Source organism: Vigna umbellata, chromosome 7, assembly GCF_029865625.1.
Source record: "Vigna umbellata cultivar VRB3 chromosome 7, Vumbellata_1.0, whole genome shotgun sequence".
Lineage (NCBI taxonomy): Eukaryota > Viridiplantae > Streptophyta > Magnoliopsida > Fabales > Fabaceae > Vigna > Vigna umbellata.
This window is the reverse complement of record NC_142171.1, coordinates 48,508,470-48,532,463: the sequence shown is the minus strand read 5'-3', so window position 1 is coordinate 48,532,463 and position 23,994 is coordinate 48,508,470. Positions and strand designations below refer to the sequence as shown.

The 23,994-nt window shown below is 37.6% G+C and overlaps 2 protein-coding genes and 2 pseudogenes across 2 annotated transcripts; 3 read left to right on the top strand and 1 right to left on the bottom strand.

Moving 5' to 3' along the window:
• The first annotated feature begins 241 nt into the window (after nucleotides 1–241).
• Nucleotides 242–2,102, top strand: LOC124829041 (xyloglucan O-acetyltransferase 1-like). Its single transcript, XM_047302477.2, has 2 exons — nucleotides 242–715; nucleotides 892–2,102. The coding sequence occupies exons 1-2, from the start codon at nucleotides 487–489 to the stop codon at nucleotides 1,968–1,970; spliced, it is 1,308 nt and encodes a 435-aa protein (XP_047158433.2). The 5' UTR covers nucleotides 242–486; the 3' UTR covers nucleotides 1,971–2,102.
• A 3,139-nt stretch (nucleotides 2,103–5,241) lies between these two features.
• On the bottom strand, nucleotides 5,242–9,619 carry LOC148196481 (uncharacterized). The gene is made up of 7 exons (XM_088095403.1): nucleotides 9,563–9,619; nucleotides 9,129–9,427; nucleotides 8,546–8,999; nucleotides 8,283–8,456; nucleotides 7,308–7,367; nucleotides 6,493–6,606; nucleotides 5,242–5,406 (listed from the first exon to the last, which is right to left on the bottom strand). The coding sequence occupies exons 1-7, from the start codon at nucleotides 9,617–9,619 to the stop codon at nucleotides 5,242–5,244; spliced, it is 1,323 nt and encodes a 440-aa protein (XP_087951529.1).
• A 9,250-nt stretch (nucleotides 9,620–18,869) lies between these two features.
• LOC124833055 (dol-P-Man:Man(5)GlcNAc(2)-PP-Dol alpha-1,3-mannosyltransferase pseudogene) lies at nucleotides 18,870–19,380 on the top strand (annotated as a pseudogene).
• Nucleotides 19,381–21,484: 2,104 nt separating this feature from the next.
• Nucleotides 21,485–23,340, top strand: LOC148196480 (uncharacterized; annotated as a pseudogene).
• Nucleotides 23,341–23,994: the final 654 nt, after the last annotated feature.

The following is a 23,994-nucleotide window of genomic DNA, read 5'->3' as shown; positions in this document are numbered from 1 at the left end:
TTATTTTATACTCATTCTCAATAAAACAATATCTAAAACAAATTAGTAATCACCACGGTAGTTAAGGCTTTCCAAAACCGACAGAATGATGAACCAATTCCACAAAAGTTTACAAAAGTAAAAAAAAAAAAAAAACAGAGCAGGACCACACAATGAAGAGAAAAGAAAAACAGAAACTGAAGAAATCGTAAAAAGAAAATGAACAGCAATTTTATAATATTGTTCACAAAAACATCAATCTGTTTAACATCGTTGATTGCATGTCCTGACCTCTCTATCTTCTCTGCATTAAATAAGGCCGGGACAATGATTGAAGCATTCTGATGTGTGTAAATGCCAAAACCGAGACACAGGAAATTAGAAGATCATGCAGATCTAACAGTACGAAGTTGAAAAAGTTATCCTTAGCAGTGTGAAGTTGTTTGTTTCTCTTCATTCTTCTCAACCGACAACACCAGAAAACAGTGATGAGGAGCTGAAGGAAGAATGGAAGAAAGAAAAATTAGAAGCGCTCTGTTGTTCAAAGACAAATCGGTTTCTTTCATAAAGAGATTTGTTTTCTCCATTTCCTATGTTCTGCTTCCTGCAACTCTGCTTTGTACCTTCCTCTACCTTCTCTCCATAACTCAATATTCCACAACCACCACCACTTACCGTCCTTCTTTTTCTTCTCCTCATCCTTCTCTGCCTTCAACATCTCCTTCTTTTTCTTCAGGTATGTGCATCACCTTCATTCTGTTCAAACTACAGAATTGCTTGTGGTTTTCTTTTGTTTTGTCTTTCATCCTCTAAATTGCACCAACATTATTGTCATTTTAATTTCCTGGTAAGTGTAATTAGTGAGATGGTTGTTTACTAGACTTTATTTCGTTTGATGTTTGGTTTTGGCAGAAAGGGACAAAGTTTACCATGATTCATGTGACTACTCTAATGGTGAATGGGTTGATGACAGAAGTGGTCCTTTATACAATGTAACTACATGTGGCACAATCAAAGAGAGTGAGAAATGCATCTCCAATGGAAGACCTGACTTGGGCTATCTGTATTGGAGATGGCAGCCCAAAGAATGCAATCTTCCAAGGTTTGAACCTCTCACGTTTCTCCAAGTAGTTGAGAACAAACACGTAGCATTTGTTGGGGACTCTTTGGCCAGGAACCAACTCGAGTCTCTTCTTTGCATGCTAGCCACAGTTTCAACCCCAAAGCTTGTCTACAAAAGTCCCAATGACAACAAATTTCGTCGTTGGCACTTCCCTTCTCACAATGCAAACTTGTCCTTGTACTGGTCACCTTTTCTTGTGGAAGGGGTTGAAAGATCAAACGAAGGGCCTTATTACAACACCATGTATTTGGATCATGTTAATGAGAGATGGGCAAGGGACTTGGAGTGGTTTGACATGATTGTAGTGTCATTTGGGCATTGGTTTTTGCTTCCTTCTGTTTACTACGAGGGTGGTTTGGTTATTGGCAGCTTGAACTGTCCTGATCTGAATCATACTCAGATGGATTTCTATGTCCCATTGAGGAAGGTTTTGAGGACTACTCTGAGTAGCATAATTGAGAGAAAGAGGAGTGAAGTTGATGTGATTGTGAAAACATTTTCACCTGCTCATTTTGAAGGTGATTGGGATAAGGCTGGAACTTGTTTGAAGACTGAGCCTTATAAGAAGGAGGAGAAGGAAGTTGAAGGCATGGATGCTGAGATCAGAAAGATTGAGATAGAAGAAGTGGAGAATGCAAAGGCAAAAGCTACTGAATTTGGAGGCTTCAGATTAGATATTCTTGATGTAACAAGATTGGCATTGTTGAGACCAGATGGTCACCCTGGTCCTTATATGAACCCTTTCCCATTTGCTAAAGGTGTTCCAGAACGTGTGCAAAATGATTGTGTTCATTGGTGCTTGCCAGGGCCTATAGACACATGGAATCAGATTTTTCTACAGATCATCAAAAAGCGGGAGAAAAGGTGATTCAATCAGCTATTAATATTCTTCAAAATATGTATATTTGATTAGTCATACTTCTAATGATTTCACCATGCGGGTGTTTATTCATCTCATTTTTTTTTTCTAGAAAATAAATTTACAAGTGTTATTATGTACAAATAATATACATGGATAAAATTTGTGAATAATTTCTTAAAAAATTAAAATTATTTACAACTTATCAAAAGTTAAAAAATTATTGATAATATGTAAGTTGATAAATTTTATTAATAAATAGGAATTTTTTTAACAATTATTACCTATCAAAACTTATTAATAATTATTCGTTAGTGATTATCAATAATACAAAATCAAATCAGTCCTTAAATATTTATTAATAGTTACCAATGAATTTTGTAAATACTGTTGATTGATGTAACATCCCAAAATACAGTAATCACCATAAATCAGAATTAATTACAATTAACAGTAATCACAAACAGTCTTTGAATTAAATCAGATTCACCAAAAAAAATAAAAAAAAAAAAAAAAAAAAAAAAAAAAAAGCCTAAACGGCATCAGTACAGGGAACGCTTATAAACGCATACAAAGGAAACCCAAAACGGACGTCTTATATGCACAAAAACAACGTACGCAAAATAGGGGAATACATGATTAGACGACGGCCTTACAAAATACTTGGCCGAACGTTCTTTAAGCACTAAATTTACAATTCCTATTCTAATGAGCGCCCTAAAGGCTCGGCCTTCACTTCAACCTCTACCAGATTGGCTTCATCCAATTTTCTTCTTCCAGCACTTGCTCAAGGGATGCACCACCATCTGCTCACATCCACAACGGATGATCATTGCATTTGGACAAGACGGAATATATACATGAACAGTAGACAACACAATGGAAATACAAGGGTAAGCTTATAATATTTAATTTATACAATCAACACATACGTTTACTTTTCAAAAATACTCATACAGCATGTGATTCATCAAATAATAATCATAGAAAAAATGTAATATAAGACAGACCGTCCGGACTGTATGAACCATGTAGTTACAAGCGTCCTTGCACCCGAGTGGTGTAGTAACTGATCATTCCCCAGCTGCCACTCGAGGTTAACCCTATCTGCCCGAAGTACTCAATGGACTAGGGTCTCCTGCCATTCCCACGCATGCATACCCCCTTCTACTTGAAGAGGCTATCACGGAATATCAGGATGGAGCTGCGAGGCTTAACTTATCCAGGTTCATACTTTACCATTCAATATTTCAACACATCTGAGACGTTCTCCTTGGAACGCTCGTTAAATCCACTTCCAATGATTCATTCAAAATATCATTCGCCAAAATGACCCGTTCTCTTTATTCACATTTTCATTCTGTGTTCCACTCTCTTAACATTAACAACATGCATCCTTTAATCAAATAAAACGAAAGTATTTCAGTTCGGTTGACCATACGTTCTGAACAAAAGGAACAAACTCTTTTCCATTTACGGACGTTAAGAAAAACCTAACATATTTAAACGAGATTGAATTTAGAAGATCAGAATAATACTAGAAGATTTTGAGTACAAGAACCTTAGGTTGAGTAAAGAGGATAAATACCTTACAAAATGGCTTGGATAAATGATCAGAGTAATTGTAAATCAGAAAACAACTCTTACTGTCAATGACCGAACGTTCCATAAATAACCGTGGACGAACGCCAGATACGTTCGCTCAGAATTCAATAATAAGGACGAGCGTTCAGTTATAAAACCGAACCCTGCTTGGACGAACGCTGGGTCAATGACCGAGCAAAAATCAGAACGACCACTTCGGTATAAGACCGAGCGCCAATTGGGACGAACGTTCAATATAAGGACGAACGCTCTGTAGAACGAACGTTCGACACAAGGTCGAACGACATTAAGGACGAACGCTCGACTTAAGGCCGAACGTCACGTATTTGTAAAGTTTCAAATATTTATCTATACTGAGCTGAACCGAACGCTCATTCACTAATAATGGGGACGCTCGTTCTCGAGCAGAATTCTTTCCAAATGAAAGAATTCCAATCTAAGTTATTAATGAAAACGACGGTCTAAGACGTACAGTGACGAGCGTCATTTATCAAAGGGGATGATTAAATTTCAGATTTTTCAAACTTAACAGACTTTTCCAGATTCAAAATTTCAAACTTTATAACTTTCATTCCAGATTTAATTCACCTTAAAACATCATCATCATACAGATCTCAAACATTTTAATCATTCCCAAATATACAATATCCGTCTTCATTCATACATAATCAAATCAACATGCATTCAAACCACCAACAACATATATATTCCATACAACCAGTGATCGTTCATGACAGATAAATCAAACCAGAAACCATATCAGATCTCAGTAAACTTTCATAACAAGCTAAATCTTCAGATGTATCACACATGCAAATCAAAGCATATAACATACCGTATAAATTAAACATATAAGCTTCCCTTACCCGGATTGAAATTCAAGCTTGTCCTAGATGTAAAATAGCTTCGTCCAACTACGTTTTGCTCAGGTTCTTGACTCTTCCAGAACAAACTCTAACTACAGATTATAGATCACTCAGTATACAAGCTTGCATGCAACTAAAACCCTATTTTTCCAGAAACCTAAGGACGAACTACAGTAAAGGGGACTTACCAGGTTGGGTTCAAATTCTGTTCGGTCCAAAATGAAGATCACAGCTGGACGAACACTTCTATGGTGCAGAATTCGTGATTGGAGAAGAGGTGTGAGTTTTACAGTAAAGAGAAGTTTACTGGTGCAAGAGAGAAGTTGGAGAAGATGAGAGGTTTGGTTTTCTGAGAAAGAAGATGAATGGTTCAGGTGAGTGGAAAGATTTTCGAAAATTCATTTTTGTTCCTTCTCATTCCAGACGAACTAGCGTCTCGCGTGATGACACCTGCACTCCCACTTCTGCCTTTAGAATTTCCATCGTGACAAGTGGCATGCGTGCATGCAGAGTTTAGTGCGTTTTTAATGCACTGAGTGTGTGACGTGGTGCGTGTTACAGAGAATGATGAAGCTCGGTTTCGGTGCACTGCAGGGAGATTTAAAAGCAGATTTGAAAAGGGATTTAATAAGCATTATAGTGTGCACTAATCTGGTTTAACACAGAATTATTATTGCTAATTATATAGGGTTTTACATTCTCCCTATCTACAAAAATTTTCGTCCTCGAAAATTCAGAATTTACAAGCAAATAAGTGCGGATACAAATCCTTCATTGCACTCTCCACTTCCCACGTTGAATCTCCAGTCTTAGCGTCCCACACTATTTTTCACCAAACGAATGTCCTTCCCTTTGTGTAGCTTGGTGCGTTCTTCTTCAATGCGGACTGGTTGTAGTTCCAACGTTCGGTCTGGACGCAGTTGAATGTTTTCCAGCTCCAAGACATGAGAAGGATTAGCTATGTATCTCCTTAGCTGAGACACATGGAAGACTGGATGCAGATTTGATAGCTGAGGAGGCAATGCGAGTTCATAGGCTACTGGTCCAATCTTCTTCAATATTTGATACGGCCCTATGAACTTGGGAGACAGTTTCTTTGGACGAACAACTCTTCCCACTCCAGTGATTGGATTCTCTCAAGAATACATGATCACCTGCAGCGAATTCCAATGGTCTTCTTCTTCTATCCGCATAGGATTTCTGCCTGCTCAAGGACGTCTTTAATCTATCTTGGATCAACTTAACCTTCTCGGTTGTTTGCTGGATGAGTTCAGGTCCAGTTAGCACGTTCTCTCCCTCTTGAAACCAGCAAAGTGGCGTTCTGCACTTCCTCCCATAGAGAGCTTCAAACGGCGCCATTCCAATGCTAGCTTGAAAGCTGTTGTTATACGTGAATTCCACAAGAGGCAGTACCTCATCCCATGCGCCTAAGTGATCTAGGACGCACGTCCTCAGTAGGTCTTCTAGCGTCTGGATAGTACGTTCGGACTGGCCGTCCGTTTGTGGATGGTATGCTGAACTCATCTGCAGCTTGCTTCCCAATTCTCCTTGTAAGGATTGCCAAAAACGAGATGTAAATCTCGTGTCTCGGTCAGAAACTATGCTTGAAGGCACCCCATGCAGACGAACGATCTCATTTATATACAGCTTGGCCAAATTAGTCATGGACATCTTCAGGTTCACGGCCAAGAAGTGTGCGCTCTTCGTCAATCTATCCACGATCACCCATATTGAGTCATGATTCCTAACCGTTCGTGGTAGATGAGTCACGAAGTCCATGGAAATGCTGTCCCACTTCCATTCTGGAATTTCCAACTGTTGAAGCAACCCTCCTGGTCGTTGGTGTTCGGCCTTAGCGCGTTGACAAGTTAAACAGGATGCCACAAAACGAGCGACATCACTCTTCATTCCAGGCCACCAGAACGAACGCCTAAGATCTTGGTACATCTTAGTCATACCGGGATGTATGCTAAGACGACTATGATGTGCCTCTTCTAAAATAATCCGCTTCAGCTCTCCATCATTAGGAATGCACGTTCTACCAAGGTAACGTAGCATACCGTCCGTCCAGCATTGAATTCCTTAGCTTTATCTGAACCGAGCGCGCTAAAGATCTTCACCAACTCTTCATCCTCACGTTGCTTCATCCAGATACGGTCAAATACGTTGATATCCTAAGGTTGCAGCACTTGATGCTATTCGGTTCCAACTCAAACTGCAACCTTAGATCCCTGAAGCTCTCCACCAAATTTAACTCTTTCACCATCATAACCGAGACATGCACTGCCTTCCTGCTTAGAGCGTCTGCCACTACATTGGCCTTCCCAGGATGATATAGCAATTCAAACTCATAGTCTTTCAAGAATTCTAGCCAACGCCTCTGCCTCATGTTCAATTCCTTCTGATCAAATAAATATTTGAGGCTCTTGTGATCACTGAAGACTTGGAAGGTGGATCCGTATAGATAATGCCTCCAAATCTTCAATGCGAACACGACAGCTGCCAATTCCAAGTCGTGTGTGGGGTAGTTACGCTCATGAACCTTCAATTGACGAGACGCGTACGCTACTGCTCGTCTCTCTTGCATGAGCACACAGCCCAACCCTTGATGAGAAGCGTCACAGTAACTTCAAAGGGTCTGGACGTGTCCGGAATAATTAAAACTGGAGCGCTCGTCAACTTATTCTTCAACTCTTGGAAGCGTTCCTCACACAAGTCAGTCCACGCGAACGGTTTGTCCTTCCTTGTGAGCTGTGTCAGGTGCTACTATCTTAGAAAAACCTTCAATGAAGCGTCTATAGTAACCCGCAAGACCAACAAAACTCCTCACTTCCGTGACCGAACGCGGGCTCTTCCATTCTAACACTGCTCTCACCTTAGAAGGATCCACTGAAATACCTTCAGCCGAGACCACATGGCCCAAAAACTGCACCTCCTTCATCCAAAATTCACACTTGGACAGTTTTGCATACAACTCCTTTTCTCTCAACACGCTCAGCACTGCCCTCAAGTGTTCTTCATGCTCGGCTTGTGTCTTGGAGTAGATGAGAATGTCATCTATAAAAACGACCACGAACTTGTCCAAGTATGGCCGGAAAATGCGGTTCATATAATCCATGAACACTGCAGGAGCGTTCGTGACTCCAAATGGCATCACTACATACTCGTAGTGTCCATAACGCGACCTAAAAGCAGTCTTCTGGATGTCATCCTCCTTCACCCTGATTTGGTGATATCCCGAACGCAGATCAATCTTGGAGAACACCGTTGCCCCATGTAGTTGATCCAACAAATCATCAATCCTTGGCAACGGGTACTTGTTCTTGATGGTCAGCTTGTTTAATTGCCTGTAGTCTATACATAACCGAGAGCTGCCATCCTTCTTCTTCACTAAGAGCACAGGCGCTCCCCAGGGCGATACGCTCGGCCTTATGAATTGCTTCTCCATCAGTTCTTCAATTTGCTTTTTGAGTTCAACCAACTCTGCAGGCGCCATCCGATATGGTTGAACTGAGATAGGTGCTGCCGTGGTCACCAAGTCAATGGTGAATTCAATTTCACGCACAGGAGGCAGTCCAGGGATCTCTTCTGGAAAGACATCCTGGAATTCGTCCACAACCGTTCGTCCTTTAGTGCACTTAATGGACGAACGCTCAAAATTCTCATCCACACTCTCTCGGTCTTCATGCGTCATGATCAAGTAACAAGCCGCGCCTTCCATAATGTCTTCTTTCAATTTACCGAGCGTCACACCCAACTCCTCTTCATATTCTTCAGGAAAAATTAACTTCTTAGCTCCACAATCTATGAGAATGCGATTGGTATTTAGCCAATCCATTCCCAGAATTACCTCTAAGTCTTTGAGAGGCAAACAGATAAGATTCACCTTGTACCTACGTCCTTCTACCTCAACAGGACATCTCACACACATGGTAGACGTCCTCACTTCACCCGCAGCTGGTGTTGACACCACCAGATCAAAGTGCATCTCGCTCTCAGCTATGCCCAACTTATCAACGCACGCCTTCGATATGAAGGAGTGTGTTGCCCCCGAATCAAACAACACACAACATTGCATTCCAAATAACAAGCACGTACTGGTGATAAGTGTACCTGAACTTGCTGCTTCTGCCCCAGTAATTGCATATACACGCCCAGTAGCTTGGGCTCGTCCCCCCTTCCTTGCTGATTTCTTCCTGCGTTCGGCGGCCTCATCACTGCACGTCCGCCCATATTACACTCATTTTCCAGATGGCCATTTCGCCTACACCGAGTGCAATATTTTTCTCCAACCAGTTGAGGACATGACGAACGATAATGTGGCCCTCCACACTTGTAACATACCACACTACCTTGCTGTCCAGACTGTCCGGCAGGAACCAAAGCTTGAGATCCGCTCGCGTTGGCTGCTGGACGAGCGTAAGGGGATCCTCTCTGATTCACATTTCCCCTTGAGACAATCGGCCCCCTTACTGTTTGCTGTTTCTTGTACCGTTCTGCCTCTGCCAAATTCTTCTCTAACACCTTAGCTCTTTCCACCATAGCAGGGAACGTTCGGATACACAAGCTGGAAATTACAACCTTCAAATCACTGCGCAAACCGTTCTCAAATTTTCTGCACTGCCACTCCTCACTAGTGGCCATTGTATTGAAACGAATCAAGTGTTTGAACTTGTTCGTATATTCAGAAACTGACATTCCTCCTTGGACCAGCTGTAAAAACTCAACCTCCTTTGCAAAGCGAACGCTGTCTGGGAAATATTCTTCATAAAATTTGTTTCTAAAAACCTCCCAGGTGATAGGAGCATGAGTGTCGGCCAGGATAGCCCTCACACTCGTCCACCAGTGGTTGGCCTCACCAGTCAACAAGTACTCAGTAAACGCCAATCTGTTGTCGTCAGGACACCTCTTTGCATTATAAATCTTCTCAATGTCCCTCAGCCAATGATCTGCCTCATCAGGAAGACATTTGCCACTGAACTTGGCAGGGTGATGCTGAAGGAAACTTTCCAAACTCCATTCAGCATTTGGTTGAGCAGCGTTTGAAGGAGATGCTCCAGGCGCACCTCTAGTTGCAGCCAGGATCTCCATCAATTGCCTTTGCGTGTTTTCAGAATTGACACGCGATGCCTCCAATCCTTGCATAGCAGCTTGGTTTTGCTGCATCAGAGTGGCGTTTTGCTCCATCAGTGTAGTATTCTGTTGATGCAGTCGTTCAACTACGGTTTCCAACAACCTAGTGTTGCTGGACGTATCGGACTCATTCGGTTGGGGAGGAGGAGGAAGTCTAGGCGCCATTAGTTCTCTGGATCAGAGAAAAACGAGCGTTAGTAAAGTTCGAGAGTTAAAACAATAACTCATTAACACATAATAAGCACACAGCAAAAACGTAGTGCACTCATAACCTACAGTGTTCCTTAAAAGAACAAAACTGCTCTGATACCACTAATGTAACATCCCAAAATACAGTAATCACCATAAATCAGAATTAATTACAATTAACAGTAATCACAAACAGTCTTTGAATTAAATCAGATTCACCAAAAGCCTAAACGGCATCAGTACAGGGAACGCTTATAAACGCATACAAAGGAAACCCAAAACGGACGTCCTTATATGCACAAAACAACGTACGCAAAATAGGGGAATACATGATTTAGACGAACGGCCTTACAAAATACTTGGCCGAACGTTCTTTAAGCACTAACATTTACAATTCCTATTCTAATGAGCGCCCCTAAGGCTCGGCCTTCACTTCAACCTCTACCAGATTGGCTTCATCCAAATTTTCTTCTTCCAGCACTTGCTCAAGGGATGCACCACCATCTGCTCACATCCACAACGGATGATCATTGCATTTGGACAAGACGGATATACATGAACAGTAGACAACACAATGGAAATACAAGGGTAAGCTTATAATATTTAATTTATACAATCAACACATACGTTTACTTTTCAAAACTACTCATACAGCATGTGATTCATCAAATAATAATCATAGAAAAAATGTAATATAAGACAGACCGTCCGGACTGTATGAACCATGTAGTTACAAGCGTCCTTGCACCCGAGTGGTGTAGTAACTGATCAAATCCCCAGCTGCCACTCGAGGTTAACCCTATCTGCCCGAAGTACTCAATGGACTAGGGTCTCCTGCCATTCCCACGCATGAATACCCCCTTCTACTTGAAGAGGCGTATCACGGAATATCAGGATGGACTGCGAGGCTTAACTTATCCAGGTTCATACTTTACCATTCAATATTTCACACATCTGAGACGTTCCTCCTTGGAACGCTCGTTAAATCCACTTCCAATGATTCATTCAAAATATCATTCGCCCAAAATGACCCGTTCTCTTTATTCACATTTTCATTCTGTGTTCCACTCTCTTAACATTAACAACATGCATCCTTTAATCAAATAAAACGAAAGTATTTCAGTTCGGTTGACCATACGTTTCTGAACAAAAGGAACAAACTCTTTTCCATTTACGGACGTTAAGAAAACCTAACATATTTAAACGAGATTGAATTTAGAAGATCAGAATAATACTTAGAAGATTTTTGAGTACAAGAACCTTAGGTTGAGTAAAGAGGATAAATACCTTACAAAATGGCTTGGATAAATGATCAGAGTAATTGTAAATCAGAAAACAACTCTTTACTGTCAATGACCGAACGTTCCATAAATAACCGTGGACGAACGCCAGATACGTTCGCTCAGAATTCAATAATAAGGACGAGCGTTCAGTTATAAAACCGAACCCTGCTTGGACGAACGCTGGGTCAATGACCGAGCACAAATCAGAACGACCACTTCGGTATAAGACCGAGCGCCAATTGGGACGAACGTTCAATATAAGGACGAACGCTCTGTAGAACGAACGTTCGACACAAGGTCGAACGACATTAAGGACGAACGCTCGACTTAAGGCCGAACGTCACGTATTTGTAAAGTTTCAAATATTTATCTATACTGAGCTGAACCGAACGCTCATTCACTAATAATGGGGACGCTCGTTCTCGAGCAGAATTCTTTCCAAATGAAAGAATTCCAATCTAAGTTATTTAATGAAAACCGAACGGTCTAAGACCGTACAGTGACGAGCGTCATTTATCAAAGGGGATGATTAAATTTCAGATTTTTCAAACTTAACAGACTTTTCCAGATTTCAAATTTTCAAACTTTATAACTTTCATTCCAGATTTAATTCACCTTAAACATCATCATCATACAGATCTCAACATTTTAATCATTCCCAAATATACAATATCCGTTCTTCATTCATACATAATCAAATCAACATGCATTTCAAACCACCAACAACATATATATTCCATACAACCAGTGATCGTTCATGACAGATAAATCAAACCAGAAACCATATCAGATCTCAGTAACTTTCATAACAGCTAAATCTTCAGATGTATCACACATGCAAATCAAAGCATATAACATACCGTATAAATTAAACATATAAGCTTCCCTTACCCGGATTGAAATTCAAGCTTGTCCTAGATGTAAAATAGCTTCGTCCAACTACGTTTTGCTCAGGTTCTTGACTCTTCCAGAACAAACTCTAACTACAGATTATAGATCACTCAGTATACAAGCTTGCATGCAACTAAAACCCTATTTTTCCAGAAACCTAAGGACGAACTACAGTAAAGGGGACTTACCAGGTTGGGTTCAAATTCTGTTCGGTCCAAAATGAAGATCACAGCTGGACGAACACTTCTATGGTGCAGAATTCGTGATTGGAGAAGAGGTGTGAGTTTTACAGTAAAGAGAAGTTTACTGGTGCAAGAGAGAAGTTGGAGAAGATGAGAGGTTTGGTTTTCTGAGAAAGAAGATGAATGGTTCAGGTGAGTGGAAAGATTTTCGAAAATTCATTTTTGTTCCTTCTCATTCCAGACGAACTAGCGTCTCGCGTGATGACACCTGCACTCCCACTTCTGCCTTTAGAATTTCCATCGTGACAAGTGGCATGCGTGCATGCAGAGTTTAGTGCGTTTTTAATGCATTGAGTGTGTGACGTGGTGCGTGTTACAGAGAATGATGAAGCTCGGTTTCGGTGCACTGCAGGGAGATTTAAAAGCAGATTTGAAAAGGGATTTAATAAGCATTATAGTGTGCACTAATCTGGTTTAACACAGAATTATTATTGCTAATTATATAGGGTTTTACAATTGACCTCTTTTCTTTCTCTTAGCGTTTTTTTTTCTTCTTTTCTTTTCTCATCGTCCGTCACCCTCTCTTCATTTTTTTTTTCTTTTTTTCGCTCTTGTCGATATCACCTCATTATCTTCTTCCTTCTCTTTTTCTTACTCTTTCTTTTACTCCTTTTTTATTTTATTTTCTTCTCACTCATCTTCAACAGATTTTATAATTAGATAATTTTCTCAATAAAAAAAAATCTAATTTTCTAAAAAATATTTTTATCAATAATTAAAATTCTAAAATTTGTCAATAATTTTATTTTATAAACAATTTTTTCATAAACAAAATTTCATCGATAATTTAACATTAAATCATTTATGTCTTCAACCAATTAAATTTGGGAGATTATGTAACATCCTATATACATATATGAAAATTGAACCTTTAGAAGAAAACAAATTTAGGAAGGATAAGATTTATACTTATATGATCATCTGACTTCCCAACTGTTTTGCCCTCACCTCTTACAAAAACAACTAAAAAGGTTGTCTCCCTAAGCTCACACCATTATCGCAAAGAGAGAAAAAAACACAACAAACAACACAAAAATAAGGATAACCTAGAATATAAACAATTAAGGATATATTAATACATGTTAAACATTCACCTAAGATACACACAACACATCAAACCAAGCAAACACTTTACGTATGACAACACTTTGACTTGACCATCCAGATTAGTATGAATATTAATATTGAGCTATGGTAGTTCATGCACTTGTTATGGTGAAACAATTGACCCACCCCCAAGCTACCACACAAGGTTAGTCCATTATCACCCGCCTTAGACCAGGGTAAAGCCCCTAGACTAGGACCTCCTGTTATTCTCACGACATGCCTCACCCTTCTCTACTTGAGAATGGGTGACCATTAGAATGTCAGGATGAACTCCAAGACTAAGTTTCTCATATTATACTTACAATACTTGAAACCACCACTCAGAAGTTCCTCCTTAGAACTCTCTTCCATACCTTTGAAACCATTGAGATCACTTCACATTCACATAGTACACCAATACATGAGATTACCGGTCATACATTAAAGAAATAGAAACACTCATACAAGTCATTAGAAATCACACAATAACACAATTTCTTCATGGCATCTTGGTACTCACATTTAAGTAAGGAAAACAATTTTGAAACCATCACCAACAGCTCTGGAAAGATCCAAAACCCCTAAAATTACATAAAGAACATCAAAAATCGATAATCAAAACCCTGAATTTGAGATCTTGAAAACTAAAAAAAAAAAAAAAACAAAAGCTACTGAGTGACACTCAGCGCCCCAAAAGGGGCGCTTGGGCGCCAGACCCCTGGAATAGGGGCACTTAGGGGGCGCCCAGGGGGCGCTCAAGGGGCCCAAAGGGTGCTCAGGCGAGTTCTTCTCGCAAAAAATGATGCCTTAGGGCTCCTTGGAGGGCGCCCAACGCTGTACCAGGTTCTAAAATTCACCTATTTTGAATTCGGTGACCCTCTACACAAGTTTAAATGATTCCTAAACACTCTTAGGCATTGAGAAAAATCTAAAAATAGATTTCTAACTTGAATTGACTACTCCAAACCCAAATTCACTCCTATAAGGTATCCAAACTCAAATCTACACTTTCTAACCCCACATCAGTTTTCCAACTGCATAACCAGGTACAAATACACTTGCTAGTACACCCCAACTCCTCATATTTCTCACAATCACTCTGTTTCAAGATCACACCATTCAAAACCTTAAATTGGGCCAAAAACCTCTAAGAACTCACCATAAGATGACACCAACTGTCCTATACCGGAATTTTCTCATTTAACAGCCTAGACAAGTCCTAATGGGTCTTATAACACACTCCCAATTGTCCAAAATCGTCAACGCCTCTTACTTCCAGTTCTCATTACTAAAAAATCCTCTCATTTCCCACTAAAACACTTCCAAACTTCAACAATGAACCCCAATCTTTGCTCCATATCAGTTTTCAACCATCTAACTCTTATGACAAGTCCCAATTAACCACATAATAGTGTTAGACCAATTGTCATCTCACTCTAATACCAAATTCTCAATTTCACTGGCAACCTCTCTTTTAAGCTTGAAACTCAAGTAATTCACTCTTAATTACTGCAACTACTTTAGGATCACCATTTAAACCACAATACAACCTCCAAACACATAATTATAACAGTAAAACAATCTAAACATATCACACCAAGCATTCAAACATCAAACCACCTTGGATCATCATTTAAACTTAAACATCAATAGAACAACCAATACAAATACATGTAATTCATTCTATACTACATAAATATATTAAATTAAGATCAACACAATAATCTAAAACAAATTCTAGCTTCCCTTACCTCACAAGAAACAACCTAACTCAAATAACGTTCCACCGATTACTTGAACCGCAAGGAATACCTACACGATCATACGAAACACCAAATTACAAACGGACAGAGTCCTTAGAATTCTAGATGAACCAATAACGACTAGGAGAGGCATGATTACACATGCAACAATACCAGATTCTTCTAAAATAGATTTTGAATGGAAGGGGAAAAAACGTTGAAACTTACTTGCTCTACTCTTGAAACTAATCAGATAGGAATGTAGACTTCGTCGTTGTGGCCGATTAGGCACCTCCTGATCGTCAAAGAGATAATTCAATAGTTAGAACTCTTAAAGAGAATGTAGAGAACTCCAGAAAATTGGTTTCTAGAGAGATGATACGTTTTAAAATAATGAAACTAATTTATAATAAAACTCTTTAATATTAAAATAACTGATTCTCACTACTTTTAGACTATCACCATTTCTAAAATTCCATTTTTTTTGGGTTTTACATTCTCCCCAACAACAACAAAAATTCGTCATCGAAAATTCACTCATGAGATAGAGAGAAGATATTTTCTCCTCATTCTCTCTCACAACCACCTATTTGACAAATATACTACTCCCCAACAACTTTACTGAGATAAGAACCTTGTCTTTCTATTAAATGCTCTAGTGTTCAATAGTGTAGACTGGTCTAGCCACTACCCTCAACACCAATTCTCAACCTTTAGCTTCAACTCTTATGAATCTTTCTTTCACATAACCAATCATATTGTGACTGCCACACTGTCAACGCCTCATCTAACTTTCACTGCCTCTTATGAACCTTTTTTAAAACTTTCGCTATCCTTGACTTCAGATCAACTCTTGACTGATCTCTCTTGACTTTCTATTGGTCCCTTTAAGAAACATCATACCACTGACTTGATCCTTATAACTTTTGATCTATTGCCAACTTTTAATCACTTTTAAACACACTCATTTTGAGGACTTGACATTGCTTTACTTACTAATATGTATTCTTGAATAACATAATTTACAACTATGTTCTCCGACTATGTTCTCCAATTACCAAAGTAGAACTCTCTTATATGTTACAACGATAAAGCCAAATTAAACTGTCCATCTTCACTTCTTTAATTTACCAACCTGAATCAATTGCCTTTTTCGACCTACTAGCTCGTGAAATATTTGATTTGTAGTTAAACCATAAATTTGTTCAACTAAGATAGCATGGGATTTTTGTTATTGCAATTATGTTGGAGGACGGATGCATGAATTTGAAACCAAAATATATAATACAACACAATTACATATATAAATATAAATAAAATACTAATTATTTAATATTTTGTATTATAAAAATTCTTTGTTTTATGAATGATATTTTTCTTAGCAATTATACTAACTTTGTTTATATATGTGTGTTAACAACTGTAATTAACTTATAAAAGTTATGATTAAGTTACTAAATAAATAAAAATATCATCCAACTTCATTAAATTTAATTGAATCAAAAATCAAAATTAGTCTAGATTTAATCAAATTGAATAGCTTACATTGAACACTTGACAGAATGGGCATTTTAAAGTCTTTCAACACAAAAGAACATGAAATTTATTAATGTTATACAATGAAAAATCCAATCTATTTTTATGGATATCGATTCACTAGGTCAGATTTGATATACTAAATTAACAATATAAAAATAAACAAAAAATCAGAAATTTTTTCTCTCAAAACATAATGTGTTTATTCTATTTCTTAATGCATTTAATTACATTATTTAAAGTTGTCTTAGTCTATTCCAATGCTTGTTTTAATAAAAAAATGTGCATTCTTATATAATTGCAAACAACACTGGTTAAGAAAGATCGAATTCAATTATAACAATATTCTAGCAGACCATATTAATCATATACATAATATATGATCTTACACAATATGAATCAATATCTTTTTTTTTTTTCTGAATTATAAAGAAACCAAAGGTTATCACTACAAAAATGATTGATTTTAGGAGGGGTTTTTTTGAGACGGTTTTGGAAACCCCAATAATTTTTGGGGGTTTATCTCTAAAAACCGCAGGTTACTATTTTTTATTATTTTTTTAAACTTTTTTATTTTTAGAATACTTACCCAACCCATATTATTCCCTTCCCGCGCCTTCAGTCGTTTATTCATCTCATATCTAATTCTCTGAAATCTAAACCCTAACCTTCCTCCCGTTCTCATCAAATTTTCTCTAAAACCCTTTCCCGCACTACAATCTTCTCCTTGGCTTCGTGTTCATCTTCTCCTGTTTGGCTTCGTGTTCATCTGGTTGAGCGCCGAGGTGGAGGGGTCGAGGCGTCGAGGCATTTGTGGGTTGAGCGAGGTCGAGGTGCTCTGGCGCGCTCCCACACTGACCGGTCATAGGTCGAGGTCGAGTTAAGAATGTGTTTGATCTGGTTTTGGCTCTCTCGTTCTTTGTTCGATCTACTGATGTTCGATCTTTGTGTTATAACTCAAAACATTTCGTCTTTGGTTTTGGCTTTCTAGTTTTCGATCTTTGTGTTATAACTCAAAACATTTTGTCTCTGGTTTTGGCTTTCTAGTTTTGGCACTTACGTAAAAGTTAATGAAACTTGTTGAAGGTACTAGGAATCTGCTGGGGCGATTTCTATCACTATAGTACAAAACGTTCTGTCTCCAACCCCTCAAACTCAAATCCTTCCTGGTATGTTCATCTTATCCCTGGTTTAAATTCATATCTAGTTTAGTATCTTTGAGATTCATGATTTAGTATTCTGAGTTATAAAATGGTAAAATTAAATTTAAGTCTCTTATCTTTAATCAAATTAATTTAAGTTAGACTCTTGGTCATCCGAATAAGTTTAGTCCATGAATGTATGAAAGATGAGTTGATTGAGTTTTTGCTTGAACATTTTTTGTCTGCTAATTTAGTACACTAATTTGTTTTTCTATATTTTGGTATGGACACCACACAGAGGTTTCGAAAGAAAGATGATAGATATGTATGTCTTTATCCAAGCATAGATCAAATAATTGGTTAGGTATTAAGTTATAAAATGTATTTAATTGAAGAAAATTAGTAGCTTGCAATAATACAATGATTCTAATGAGTAATCAATGTAATCTATAACCATTTTTAGTAGCTTGCAATAATACACTGTGACCCTAAGTATTTAAAAAAGGTTTAATGTCTCAATAGGTCCCTATTTTCGTCCAGAATCTCAAATAGGACCCTTTCTTCTCTAGCGTCTCAATTGGGTCCTTATTTTTGTAAAATTAAATCAAATAAGGCTTTTCCGTCAAATTGATCAGACGACGTTAAGTATTGTGTCACCTGGCATGCTGACAGTGTTGTTTTACCACACGTGTCATTAGAAACGTGGGTGAAGTCTATTATTTTAAATTTAAATTAAAAAATTAAATTAAAAGAGTGGAAATTCAAATACAGAAAGGGCAAAGTTCGAAATTCAATTACAGAAATAATCATTCTCTCTCAATTTTAAACCTCTGTTCTGCCATTTTGAAATTATATTAGAAAAAATTAAAAAACAAAAATCTATTTTCTTCTTCTTCCTTCACTAACTTCATCTTCTACGAAGCCTGCACCACTTCAAAACCACTTTACGAAGCCTGCACTAGTGGTGGCACCAGGACACAACCATGGGAGATCGCGGAAATGTCAAACTATTGGAGTTGGGAGGACATCGATTCGTTGGTCTCACAGTCATTAAACAGAGAAATAAAAATCTGGTGAAATAAAAATCTTTTTGGAGTTGAAATCTGGTGAGCCCATGAGACGAAGTCTAGAAATAAAAATTAGAGAGAAAGAAAAAGTGAGGGTGTTGATCGTGGAAGAATGATAAAACGGAGATGGGTGGCAGAAGGTTGAAAAATAGAGAAACCATGGGCGTTGAATCGGTGGCGTCGTCGCCACCACCTCCGAGATCGGAAGGAAAAACCGCTTTGCTCCAAAGCCCTAAGATACCCTTCTCACTGGCTCTTCTCTTCGCTGACGCCCTCCTCGTCACTCTCGTTGACGCTCATCTCTTCAGATGCGAAGATAGATTGGGACGCTTACATGTCACAGGTTAGCAGATTTCTCAAAGGGGAGAGAGACTTTCACAACCTCAAAGGCGACACTGGTCCTCTCATCTACCCTGCTGGCTTTCTCTACATTTACTCTGCATTTCAGTATCTTACCCAAGGACAAGTTTACCCTGCTCAGGTCACGCATTCAAATTATTCTATTTCTCATTCTACTCAGTTAATCTGGGCCCTTTGCTTGCTTTCTCTAACCAAGAGAGTTCATTCCATCTTCGTGCTTCGTCTGTTTAATGACTGTGTGGCCATGACACTTCTTCAAGCAAGGGCGTCCAATTAACTGTAACCTTATCCATTGACATCTACTCGAACAACTTTTGTAGATGAGTGACGAACCCTAAAATTCAAAATTTCCCCAATTTCATTTCCATATCACAATTGCAAAGAAAGGGGCTTTCTTAATTGAATTTTCTACTTTGCCTTTACTTTATTTGAATTTCCACTCTTTTAATTTAATTTTTTAATTCAAAATTTAAAATAATAGAATTCACCCACGTTTTTAATGACATGTGTGTTAAAACAATACTGTCAGCATGCCAGGTGACACAATACTTAATGATGTCTGATCAATTTGACAGAAAGGCCCTATTTGATTCAATTTTACAAAAATAAGGACCTAATTGAGACGCCAGAGAAGAAAGGGTCCTATTTGAGATTTTGGACGAAAATAAGGACCTATTGAGACATTTAACCTTTAAAAAACAACCACCTTACTAGTGGTAGAAAAAAAGTATGGTTTTTTTTATAAGGAGGAAATGGAAGAGTAGTAGGATAGGAAAGGTGTTTTCCAGCACAAATCAAGGGATAACGTATAAAGTTGCTCTGCTCTGCTATGGTGTGCCATTTTCTTTCATCATCTATTACTTAATTTGGCAGAAGATATAGATATTGGGAGAACTTTTTCAACAGTCTGATAAGTATATTTGCAACGTAAGTTTTCAATTTTATAAATTAGAGGGAAATTGTTTCCTTAATTAGTATTACTTTATTACAATGTAATGTATTTAAGGAGACTTTGTAGTTCACTTTTTTCTATTCTCTTTCCTTTATTGCAGGTGTTCGTTGGGGAATGAATTGTCAATTTCACAGATGAGGATAGCTACCTGGTTTTCTTTAATCTGATTGATTGTGAATGGTTGCTTCTGGTGTTCTGATTCCAAGGTATGATTGTTTCTTTTGTGGAATCAAATTTTTAGGTAGTAAGTTATGACTATACATCTGCATGCACTTTATAATATAATTTGAGAAAAGTGAGAAATAAAATTAAACCATCTCTGGAACAAATGAATCGTCAATAAATGATATTATACCCCATTATCAATCTAGAAGCAAGAGAATGTACCCTATAAGAGTAGTAATAGAATAAACCTAAAACTTTTTGTTTTCTTAGCACATCCAATTCACTGTAGAGATAGACTAGGATGCATAAGTAAGGGTTGCACAGCTTGGTTGATTATATAAAATTCAATTTCTCCAGAATTTAACATAATCCACCAAGTTCTTGTTCACATTTTAGGACCACATGTGAAACAACACAGAATAAATACACATGTGAGTGTGGAAACGGTAGCTTAAGTACTCTTCATGAAAACAATTATCACATTTGAGCTTGTTCTCTAAAATTTGATATTAAACTTAAATTTGATACTAACCTAAGCAATCATTGTGCAAAACATATAAAACAGAGACAGAGAGAATCATTAAGAAAACTTCCAAGGTCATTTCTTCTCTAAAGGTAAACCAGAAAGAAGCATACCTGTTTAAGGAAAAGGGAAAATAGTATTAGCTTATATTTAACACAACTCCTTAGAAACAAAATCCAGAACAAGCCTTTCTTAGTGCACCCAATGTTCAGAGTTGTTTCCATTCATATTGTGTCCAGTTAATACCATTTATCCTAGAAAGGCTTTTCAATACATTCAAGAATCGGTATTTTCATGTTAAGAATCAAGAACATGAGAACTGGTGTGAATATGTTTTTCAGTTTCAAACCTCTCACGTTGTGTTTTTAAATTTTTAATTTCCCTTATTCTGTTCTTATGATATGTCTTGTAATTTTTGAATTATTGATTCTTGGCTTTTTGGTTGCCTCAAACTTATTTTAAGTTATCTCCACCCCATTACAGAAACGTTGGTTATTAGATTAAATAGTGTTTGGATACTATGATACGTTTTTAATGGGGAAATATGATTTTATGCCTCTTATATTTGCTTATTGTCTTGACTTTTATGTGCTTGATCGTTCACAGTGGCATTTTATGCCTTCTAGGATGTCCTAGTTTTTATATTTACATTGTATATTAATAATAATTTTTTATTCATTTATATTTAAATTTATTAAGCAAACTAATTCATTATTCTATGAAGAGGCTATCTCATTCCAACTTCCTATAATATGATTTATGTACATAATATGATTTATGTAGATAAAAAGTGAAACAGAAACAATCCTAATAAAGTAGCTAATTGTGAAATTAGCTCCTGAAATAAATCCCTTAATCTAAGTGGATTAGTTCTCAAAGTTTAGTAAATTCATCTTATGTAGTGTTTCGTTGAATATCATCACTTATTTTAACCTTCCAATCCTCTTGGCATGAACAGAGGTCATTTTAATGGACAAATCATGGATAGACATGCCTCGAAATACAAGTCAATATATGAGAGGATTGAATACCTTCTTGGACTTTGCACTCACTAATAGTGGAGTTAGGGGAAAGATAATATGTCCATGTCCAAAATGTAATTTTAAGAAATGGCAAAGTCGTGAAGAAGTAAAAGAGCACCTAATTATTAAACCTTTTCCAAAAGGGTATATATTGTGGCTTCTACACGGGGAGAGAAGAGTAAATGACGAAGAACCTCAAGTAATGGCTGAAGCTCCTCAAGTAATGGCCGAAGCTCCTCAAGTAACGGTTGAAGAAGATGGTGGAAGAGTTGAAATTAATGATAATATGTGTGAAATGATTAATGATGTATTTGCACATCATTGCTCTAACAACGACATGACGGATGATGATGAGATGGGTGCAGAGTCAAGCCATACTAGAAGTCATGATGGGACATATTTTTTTGAATTAATGCAAGATGGACAAGAAAGCTTATATGAAGGATGTGATAAATATTCAAAACTTTCTTTCTTGGTGAAGTTGTATCACATCAAATGTCTATGCAGAATAAGTGACAAAGCTATGTCCATGATACTGGAGTTGCTAGCAGATGAATTTGAACATGCTAAAATTCCAAACTCGTTCTATGAAGCCAAAAAAGTGATTAACAAGCTTGGTCTTCATTACACCAAAATTGATGCTTGCCCGAATGATTGTATGTTGTATGTTGGAGAAGACAAAGATAAAGATTCTTGTAAGAAATGTAAGACATCAAGATGGGAGCCAAAAAAGAGAAATGCAATTGGTGACGATGTTGTTGTTAATAAGCGAAAGAAGATTCCTGCAAAGGTGTTAAGGTATTTTCCTTTGAAGCCTCGATTATAGAGGATGTTTTTGTCATCTAAAATAGCCGAGCATATGAGATAACATGCATCAGAAAGTACGGATGAAGGCATGTTAAGACATCCAAAGAGATTCTGAAGCATGGAAGAAATTTGACTTAATGCACCCTCAATTTGCCTTAGACCCTCAAAATGTGAGACTCGGTTTAGCTACTGATGGCTTCAATCCATATGGCAACTTGAGCACCAATCACAGTATCTGGCCAATTGTTCTCATACCATACAACCTTCCTCCTTGGATGTGTATGAAACAAAGTTCATTCATTCTCTCCATGATCATTCCTGGAAAGCGAGCACCAGGCAATGATATTGATGTTTACTTACAACCATTAATAGAAGAGTTGAAGGAGTTGTGGAACATTGGCATCAAAACTTTTGATTCATATGGGAATGAAGTATTTGATATGCGTGCAGCCATATTGTGGACTATTAGTGACTTTCCAGGACTTGGAACCTTATCTGGGTGGAACACACATACAGGATTGGCATGTCCGAGATGTAATTTTGACACTACTCCTAAGAAGCTTGTCAAAGGTGGGAAATTTTGTTTTATAAGTCATCGTCGGTTGTTAGATGGAAGACATAGGTTTAGATTGGCTCATATGAGGTTTGATGGAACTATTGAAAATAGAAGTCAACCAGTGGCAATCTCAGGTCATGATATCTTACAACAACTTGGTAATGTTCATGTTGAATTTGGGAAAGAACCTATAGTTGAAGAAAGATAAAAAAGACAACACAGAGTTGATCGTTCTAAGGTAGAGACTCTACAATTGCGAAAGAAAAGTATATTTTTTGACCTTCCTTATTGGGTAGATAACTTATTGCACCACAATCTGGATGTTATGCACATTGAAAAAAATGTTTGTGACAATATATTGTTTACATTGTTGAATGATAGTACAAATAATAAATGCAAAGACAATTTAAAGGCAAGAAAGGACTTACAACTTTGGGGTATAAGACCAGATTTGTGGCTTGACGAGAATGGTAGATATCTTCCTGCTATATATACATTGTCAAATGTAAATAAGGATATGTTTCTGAAAACTTTGAAGAATATAATTGTACCTTATGGGTACTCAAGTAACATCAGTAGATGCGTTGATGTCAAACAACGTAAGATTGGAGGACTAAAAAGTCATGACTCACATGTGTTGATGGAGCAATTCTCCCTTTGGCAATAAGAAAGACACTCCCTAAAGAAGTCTCGTCTATTTTGATTGATCTATGCTCTTTTTTTAAACAATTATGTAATAAAGTTTTGAAGATAATGAACTTGTCCAATTACAAGATAGAGTTGTCCTCACATTGTGTCACATGGAGATGTTATTCCCTCCTTCTTTTTTCACAGTGATGGTTCATTTGATTGTACATTTAGTAGAA